Source organism: Vanessa atalanta, chromosome 16, assembly GCF_905147765.1.
Source record: "Vanessa atalanta chromosome 16, ilVanAtal1.2, whole genome shotgun sequence".
Classification (NCBI taxonomy): Eukaryota; Metazoa; Arthropoda; class Insecta; order Lepidoptera; family Nymphalidae; genus Vanessa; species Vanessa atalanta.
The window spans coordinates 10,176,070-10,185,801 of NC_061886.1; the positions used below are offsets into that span (position 1 = coordinate 10,176,070).

The 9,732-nt window shown below is 35.6% G+C and overlaps 1 protein-coding gene across 1 annotated transcript; it reads right to left on the reverse strand.

The window, feature by feature from the left end:
• Positions 1 to 5,791: 5,791 nt before the first annotated feature.
• On the reverse strand, positions 5,792 to 8,804 carry LOC125069840. The gene is made up of 5 exons (XM_047679432.1): positions 8,689 to 8,804; positions 7,151 to 7,915; positions 6,820 to 7,024; positions 6,549 to 6,702; positions 5,792 to 6,127 (listed from the first exon to the last, which is right to left on the reverse strand). Exons 2-5 carry the CDS (start codon positions 7,518 to 7,520, stop codon positions 5,954 to 5,956), a joined length of 903 nt encoding a protein of 300 aa, XP_047535388.1. The 5' UTR covers positions 7,521 to 7,915; positions 8,689 to 8,804; the 3' UTR covers positions 5,792 to 5,953.
• Positions 8,805 to 9,732: the final 928 nt, after the last annotated feature.

Sequence of the window (9,732 nt, forward strand, 5' to 3'; positions counted from 1 at the left end):
GAACACCAGTCGGCGTATATAACAACCCGACTGCCCAGAGTAGGTTCTGTGACATCTGCTTGAAAGAAACAGTAAACTGAGATGAATAATCGTCTCAGCTGAACTTTACTAGACCCATTTTTCTTTCTCATCTTAATTCATTCATTCTTTACCTTTTTTTTTCTTAAATTTAGGTAAGACATAAGAACAAATATTAATAAGCTGCCCGTCCCTTCTTCGTTCGAGTTATATTCACACAAACTTCAATTTGAATTTCTTAAGAAGCATATAGGTACATCACGACAGAAGTATTTATAATAAATTTCGTTTTTATATTTCCTGCACATATTTCTTTCCGTAAGAAATATGTGCAGGACATATTGTACAAAGTATTATAAAAGTTAAAAAAAAGTAGATTGGAATCGGCGACTTGAGAATGACTCTCGAGTTATGGCGTGACCAAGGAAAGTAACGATTCCTTTTTATATATGTTAAGTAGCGCGAAGTTTGCTTTTAAATATATGTACTGGTTGGATGCAATTTATTGCACGTGAATATCTCAACGGATAAGAAGAAATGGCCAACACGCGCTTTGTTTACTCACGTGTGCGATGTATATGTTGCGGTCAATCTCTTGACCAGTCAAAATTACTTTTAACAGAGAAAAACTAGCAAAAGTAATATTGACCGAGAAGGTAAAGCAAAAGTAGTTTTGTCTGAAAATCATTGGTTGCTTCTGACTGCAAATATGCGGTTAAAAGTTGTCTTAACTGATGCTCTTAATAAAACCCACTTTAACCGTTAGAACATCAGTAATTTTAACTTTTTATAGACTTTTATTTACAATCCAACCAGGATTGTAAATAAAAGTCTATAAAAAGATTTGAATATTGTAAAATCGTTTATTCCTATATATATCGATACAAAAAAAATATTCTTTTTCCCATTGGAAACCTTCAGGAAGGTACCTGGGCCCCGGGGGGTCGGACCGGTTTATGAGTGATTATTATTCGAAAAGGGATCGGATACTATTCCTCGACACGGATCGGAGAGGCTACGGGCTTCCGTTCTTATCTCCGCACGTGGCTCGGTGGTGCTCTCATCAGGAGAAGTAAATTTTTACTTAACCCAACAATTGCCTAACCTAACAATCCTACACCTACCTACATACATATATATAATATGTATGTATGTAGGTTAGTTTTTTTTTATTAAACTTAACTCTACTGCTGAAAAGCGAACTTTAGTCGCAATCGGTTAGTGAAAATTAACTTGAACCAGATCTATTGGGAAAAACCCGTCATGACTCTATTGGACTATAATTTCGGTCAAAAATACTATTTCCGATAGATAGTCAAAAGTACTTTTGATCGGATGAGAGTTTCGACTGCAACATAAACATTAAAACGGGCTGATAATACGGGCATATCTGACATTGCATTATCTACGAGCTTATGTACACGACATCATTCGTATGGAGATAGTTTATTATCTACTAGAATACCATTATTTTTGCTTATAAGGCTGCGTGTATACGGTATACTAAAATCGCCGGACTTCAAGTATATCACTCCATATTATAAAACAAAGGCTTTTGCCTCCCCGTCTGACGCGATAAAGACAAAAACACTACCGAACAGATTTTCTTACGCCTTTAATCAATAGTTGGATTGATTCATGAGGAATGTTTAGGTGTTTCATTGATTAAGGATTTGTTTAAATTTGCTTAAATATGGCGATAACTCTCGAAGATGTCAGAAAAATCATGCCGATGGGAGTGTCGCTGGCGTGCGCCATACCTTTAATTCATAGAGCTCCATATTCAAAACTTAAACGTTTTATACAGACCAATATTGTACCCATTTGAATCCGGGATATGTAGATAGATTTATAAAAAAAAAAAACATGTACAAATATACCAAATTCAGTCAATATATATCAGCAAAAATAAAATCATCCGAAAGCTGGTAAGGAAACGTCGGTAAAGAGCTAAGGTATCCTGGTAAGCCTATAAACTGGCTACGGTTAATCAAGAAAAGCTTACACTCGTTCACGAACAAACTGCGTGTGGCCAAGCCACTTAGTAGATTGGTAGCTTAGTAAGCTTTGTACAAGCCCATCTGGGGAGATACCAACCACTAAATAAATTAAAATTTGTAAACTCATATATATAAGCTTCTTTTGTAATATTTACTTTTGCACCAATAAATTATTATTATTATATACTTAGTTATTTATTCATAGGTACACAAACAGAATACAATCAAAACATACATAATATACATACATACATTGATTGACAAATAAAAAACTTTCGGTCAGCGGTTCGGATTAAAATCCTGAAAAGAATCGGCGAAATTAACTAAGCTGGTTTGTTTATTATGCTTTTTTTTTGTCAGTTTGCCATTGTTTATACTTAATATATCAACGAAATAGCTTGTTTCATTGCCAAGCTATGCTATCAACTATGAACAGAATAATGATACTCAGTTTTGGAAACTAAAATGTTATGGCCCTTGGGCCTAGCGCACTGATGATTCAAACCAGTAAACAACAATACTGAGTACTGATTTGATTTGAATAATTATTTGTTTTCAAAATAGACGACGGCATAATTTTTATATTATCCTACTGCACTCAATGCTGGATATGCGGTTGCCGTCGCTATCGCGTTTCGGTTGCAGTTCGGTTTAAATGTAACGCGGCTGCGGTGTCATCTACTAGAAGTCTATGGAGCCATGTACGCGACACCAAGATTCGCACATTCGACAGTTTTCAATACGTAATTTCCACAATACCTCTTGCATTAAATTAGTCAGTAATTTACCGTCAATCCATAATAATACTTATTTACGAACAACACCTGTGTACATACAGAACAGTGCGCTGGCAGAACGGCACCGATGCGGCTCATATGCTATTTTAATCTGTCTACACTAACTTGCGGTCTGGAACAAGGAGGGGGCAGTTCTACTAATATATAATGGTTATGAGTCTGATTACATTCCGATCCGACTTCGACAATTCCTCACAAAAATTAAACCCAACTATGGTACATAAGTGAGTGTCAGTTCTACTTTTTATATCGGATATGATATGATCCCGATCCAACTTCGACTGAACCGCAAGTGAATCCTTGTATTAGTAGAATAGGAAAACGGCTGAACGGCAACGATTACGTTTCGATTCGATAAAGTCTTAACTTTTTAGGATAATTCACGTCCTGATGATGCTATGTCGTTATATACACGAAGCCTAAGAATGATTATATTATATGCTAACTTCATGGTATTATCTAATCATGTCCAGTGTAATAACAATCAGTTAAGTGATCTCATCGAGATATGACACACATATTTAGACAAGTAATCATTTCATAACTTATTTATTTTAACTAAGATGCAGATAAATTGTAAATCCAAGATTTTTTTAATGTCACATTGAGTCTGTATATGACCCTGTTATAAGAATACGTCTTTTCTTGGTTTTGACCTCAAATGCCTGAAGAAATATTGTTAACAACTAAAATAATAATAAGTTTTAGTAGAAAGTCGTGTAATCGACTTTTACTTGGTGGTAAAGCTTTGTGCAAGCCCGTCTGGATAGGTATCACCCACTCATCAGATATTCTACCGCCAAACAGCAGTACTCAGTATTGTTGTGTTCCGGTTTGAAGGGCGAGTGAGCCAGCGTAACGACAGGCACAAGGGACGTAGCATCTTAGTTCCCGGGTTTGCTGGCGCATTCTTACAGCACCATTGTCTATGGACACTTACCATCAGGTGGCCCATTTGCTCGTCTATATCATAAAAAAAAAACAAAAGTCGACTACAATATTATGAACGAACCAGTAGCACATGGCATGAGATTCATATCCGAATCTAGCTTCGGATTAAGTTAAATATTCTTCAGTATCTCTGGCGGGAGTTTTGAACTATAAAATTTTATATTGATACTTAGACCCTGTGCATGCCTGTCTCTGGAGATCAACAGTTATTATACTCGGAACTACTTATTATAACAATGGTCTCCATTTGTGTTTCGGTTTGAAGTATGAGTAACCCAGCTTAAATATTTACATAGCGTAATCTTAGACTTAAAAGTGTAAGTACACTTCTAACAGTGATAATGAAAAATATTATTTTACATACTATAAATTTATCGTGAAGACATGCTGACACGTTTGTATTTTTGCGTCGTGATAACGTCTGATAACATCCGATTGCTTAAAGTTGTCAAACACGAAGGCAACGATTGATCTTCTTGATATGCAGCAGAATGGGATTGGTAAATTTATTGTTGAATTACGTTTTTATGCTGAAGATAGGTATGTTATTGTTTTGAAGCCCGATTAAAGTTTCAGTGAGTGTATTTGTAATCGATGTTTTTATTTGACTGGTATATTACAAATAAAAACTTCTATGTAATTAGGCTTAATACATGTATAAATCTTTTCTTCTGTTTTTTTTTTTTGTCATAATCTATACAAATATTATAAACGCAAAAGTAACTCTGTTACATCTTCACGCTTAAGCCGCTACACAGATCTAGATGAAAATTAATATGGAGATATTTTGAGTCCCGCGTAAGGACATGCGTTTATTTTATTTTTTTAATTTGCCCCTCGAAGGTTTAAAATCAGGGTGACTGCTTGTGTGCTATCGGTAAAGTTTTATAAATTCCGTGCAGGTTCAGCTAGAAGACTATAAATACAAGCTAGTGGCTCTATATTTATTCAACCAGAGTTTTTGCTCTGATAAATCTATTAATCGTGAACTCTACATATTTAATTTCTGACGACCGCAAGAACTAATTAGTCAAACGATATTGTGGAGAAAAATAGAATGTGGGTCAGACCTTAACCGTAAGCTTAAGGGACCCTGGGCTAACACTACTTAGGGGCCCACCTGAGACATATCTGAACGTAGGCTTGAAATCATACGACCTGTTTAATTTAATAAAGTTATGGATTCTTTCGCATTATCGTTTATTTTTGACTTTGGCTTGACTTAGCTGGGGCTCTCTTGAATCCATGGGGCGCTGGGCTGAAGCCCAAAAAGCCATATGGTAGATCCGACCCTGATGTGGGCTATGTCATGTTATGTAATTTCCATTATGTCTGTTTAATTCTAATGTCTCTTTAATTAGTGAACAAGAGATTTTGTTCTGAAAAATCTATCAGGCGTATGCTCTTTATATGTATGATTCAAATTAAAATAAAGTATATTTTAAGTTTGCACATATTATGACCAATAGGTTGATTTTAAATGAAATTTAGGAGTCTTTTTTGTAGAAGAATCAGAAAATCTAGTTGTTTATCACCTATGTTTATAATTTTTATAAAATAAATTCCTTATTTTCTAAGGTTTCTTATTATATTTTTTAAATTAATAATTTACTTGGTCCGGGAAGAAGTCTCTCACGTAGTAATTTTACTGTAATTTCATTATTGTCTCATGACTATCCCATTATTGAGCGGGTTATCAAATGTAAATAACAAGAACTAAAACATTGTAGTCATAACAATGATAAAAAAATCAATGCATGTTTGTAATGTTGTGATAATTTTTTTTTTTAGAAATATTGTGACTCGTCAGTACTGCTACATATGTATATATGTATGTATGGAGTTAAATTATTTAATCAATTTGTACCGAGCAATGAGAACGATAGTAATAGATAATATACTTTGAACTTTGATTTGGTTAATATGATCGTTTATTTGTTATTGGTAAACAAATAATGTTGTTTTTTTCTTTCAAAAGAGGTTTCTACAAGAATAAGACAAAGGACAAAATGAAACAGTCTTGTAAACTTTTTTATAATTTTATTTGCCCATAAGCCGAATAGTCTAACCCAAAGATGAAACTACAAAATGACACTACAAATCTACACTACAGTCCCACGACGAAATAACTGACTCCGTTAAAACTCTTTATTCATATAAGGAACTTTTAGATTTGATATAAAATGTTTATGTGCCCGCAGAAAGTTGGACGATCTTGTCGTTGATTCCAAGCAGCTCGGTCATATATTCCTCATCAGTCATGATGGTGGCTAAGCGCTTTAGAACGGACAACAGTTCGCCATCTCTTAAACGAAGTTGATCGTTACATTGCTCTACTTCATCAACAACTTCATCAGGAATCTGTAACAAAAACCGCAATGTAATTTTAGATATTCATACTTTTTAAAATGTTTATTGTAGTAGTAACTGATTTATTAATTAAATTGTAATTTTCGTAATTTCTATAAAAGGAATTTAACAAGTAGAAAGGTGGAAAGCTAAATATTAATAAGTCTTTAGATATGACAATTGAAGTGTTTGTAATAGCGTGCTTTAAACAAATACATATATTTTTATTTTGTGGCATTGCGCAAATTTGTCTGCGGAAATCGAAAACTTATCTAGAACATTTTATATAGCTTTAACAAATCTGTAATATTACACTTAGAAAAGACAACTAATGTTTGAAAATTATTCACGCTTTGGGCTACAATTATAACATAATTTAAAGTGATGACAATTGCTATGAATTATATATATATTATCAAAAATTATACCGTACCTTTTGCAACTCCAAGAATGAATCAAATTTCAGTTTCTTCCTCTGTTTGCCATTGACGCCGTCAAAGAACATGGTGAACTGCTGATCTTTCTTCTTGAGAGGGAAGTAGATACCGGCGGTCAAGTGTCCTTTAGGGTCACGGGCCAAAAGACTCCTAAGAAACAAAATGAAAACAAAGTTATTTTAAATGCTAATAATGTAAATTTCTCTATGATATCAACGATTATCTCTTTAGAAATTGATGTTAAATGATCTAGTATTTCTTGTTTACCTTAAATCCCATACTAAATTTCGCTTCTCGGTAACAGCAACAGCGCTTAAATACGCTTTTGTTACATACACGAGAGAAAGACGTTCCTTCACTTTATCTCCTCGGGTCTCCCTTTCGTGCCATTCCACGTAGCTGGGATTGTGGACGTTGAACTGATAGCTGTATTCCTTGCGACAGTGGGGCTCGTCGGACTGGGTGAACCAGCCTGCAAAATAATAAATATTATTAAATTGAAGTTCTATTAGTTAGGATTCAATGTGATTTTAAGATTTTTTATTTTTATAATCAAAAATTAAGACTTTATATTTGTTTGTCATTGGAAGTGTCTTACCTGTATGTGGATAACAACGATCCGCCATTACTGTCACGACGCGAGAGATGTGATATCCCAGATCAGATAAGAAGACACCCGGTCTTCCTGCAACCCTCACGTGAATACCTACAAGTACGTGGTCCTTCTCAGTTTCAATCAAAAACCCTTGAGGTCCAGGAAAAGACGTCGTGTAGTCAATAAGATCTTCAATATTTTCATCACACGACACGAGCATCATTGACTTCGTAATACCAGGAAAATCTTTCTCTAGGACCTTTAAGCGCTTCATGACTTCCATACCTAAGCCCACACAGGTGTATTTGTGGGCGCGAATCGGTGGATTATACTTTGGAAAGAACTCAGCCAGGGTTTCATCGGGAGATGCCATATAAGCATCATAGAGATTTACAAAGTTGTTAACGGAGTCATAGTTTTCCGCGACGACAATTCGGCTTAATATCGCCTCAGCTTTAGCGACCAGATCCTCGTATTGCTGTAAGGACAGGTGCAAAGCAGGGCGCGGCGCCCCCCACCGCGGTGGCGGAAGGGGGTGATCGGCCGGCCACTGGGGCGCGGCAGGTTTGAGGAGGCTGGAGCCGAGTCAGCTCAACCACTCGGCACCCCAGCGGCCAGTGACGCGGCGAATAGCTCTCTCCTCGCTGGAGGTGGATGCAACGTCAGAGGGAGCATGGACCCGGTCCATCTCCCGAGTGGCCCCAACGCCGGCCGGCGCGCCCAGAGACCACTCTAAATCCTGACTTAACGGTTTTATATTTAACGTATCTGGAAAGATGAATAATTCCAAATTAGAACGGGCCGCTTGCCAGTATGCTGATTCTGGTAAAAGTATATTTAATAACGTTCATCATTTTGTAATGTGTAATATATTTTTAATTATTTATCATCGGAAGTTGTTTCTTTAAATTATGAGATAAGGAAGATGACAGTTTTATCTTTTTTACATTCATTTTAATAAATTATAGGATCATTAACAACTCTACAACATTAAAGCACAAATGATTACCTGGTAATACCATTTTACACGAGGAAAAACCATAAAAACAATCATACGATCGCAATGAAATGAATGCCTTGGAGTGAGTCTGTTTATAATGATATCATTTCAGGTACATAATAATGGCGCAATATAATACAGTCACCACTGACGCGTCACAGAATGGCGTGTAAGATCACATGGAATTAGGGCTTAGGTTAAAGCCAGAAATGTATATTGTTCACACGGTCATTTTGAGCCATAGTAACACAAAAGATTAATTATTTTCACGTTTAAACCATGAATGCACAATAAATCTGTTGTTAATGATTGTATATTTCAATTAACACGGGATAGTAAAGCCAATATTATAAGGATTACACTTGTTAAGGGTGGATGACTGGATGTTGTGTAAATCGATAGCAAAAATCAGACGGCGCCTTTGTTACGTTGCCAACTTCCATAATGCCACAGATAAGATACAGGGATGGGAATGATAAGATTGTTATCAAAGCAAAAGATAGGTCAAGGTTATAAAACAGTATAAATATATGTAACGTACCCATAGTAGGGGCTAATAGCCTTGAGAAATAAATAAATTGTCCTCTTCGAACTGTTTTTGTTTACTTCACGAGTGAAACTGGTTCGGTCTGCGTAGACGTGGTCTATATAAAGCGTTTATTCCGATGTTCCCCTCCCCTCTACCTCTCGACCGTACGTCATTCAAGTGTTTTGCATGTGTGCGGGGGTATTAATATTGACATGTTTGCGTCTGGGTGCGTTGGCAGTTTCACGTTATTGATGTTGTTACTTGTGAAAAACGGAGCGGGCAGACTATTTTAAGAAAAATATGACACACACATATTTGGCATGAAATATATAAGTATATTTTTATGTATTTCAGGAATGCACTGGCAAATTAATCGTCTGATCGCAAGTCCTCACTCTCTACGATAAACAATAGCACTCGTTGGTCTAGCTAACTTAACCAACGATGCAGTTTAATTGTGTGATGTAGTTTCAATTCCCATACGTAATAAAAAGTTTTTGGTGTTTTTTTATTAAGAAATTCTCTGTAGCAGCCCAGAGATTACACGTAAAGCTATTGCATCTAAAATCTTTTCATTTGTATCGATAATATCTTTCGAGTATGTGAATGAAGGAGATAAACAGAGTTCCTGCTTTTGCACGCACACACTATAATATGGTCTGCCCAATTTACTTGTCGCCGTTAATTATGGTCACCGTGGCGTACAATCGGACAGTTGGACACGAAGAAATATAAGTACCACTTCTTATTCTATAAATTCGAATTTAGCATTAGTAGTAGTAATAACAGTTTAGGAGGTTGAAAATCAAAATATACTTACTTCAACGAAGTTATTTAATGACCATTTTCGAAAGGTTATTAAATAAAATTTTGAACTACTGTCGGTTGGGAATGTAGATTCGACCGAGAACCGACAAGAAAATCAGTAGTTACACTTTACCGAAAATCAATTACATCGTTTATTAAATAATATAAATCAATTTTAATTTATCTCGCATGGAAATCAACGAATACAAAATGGATACCTTTTTTTGTTTGGACTATGGATTAGATTTT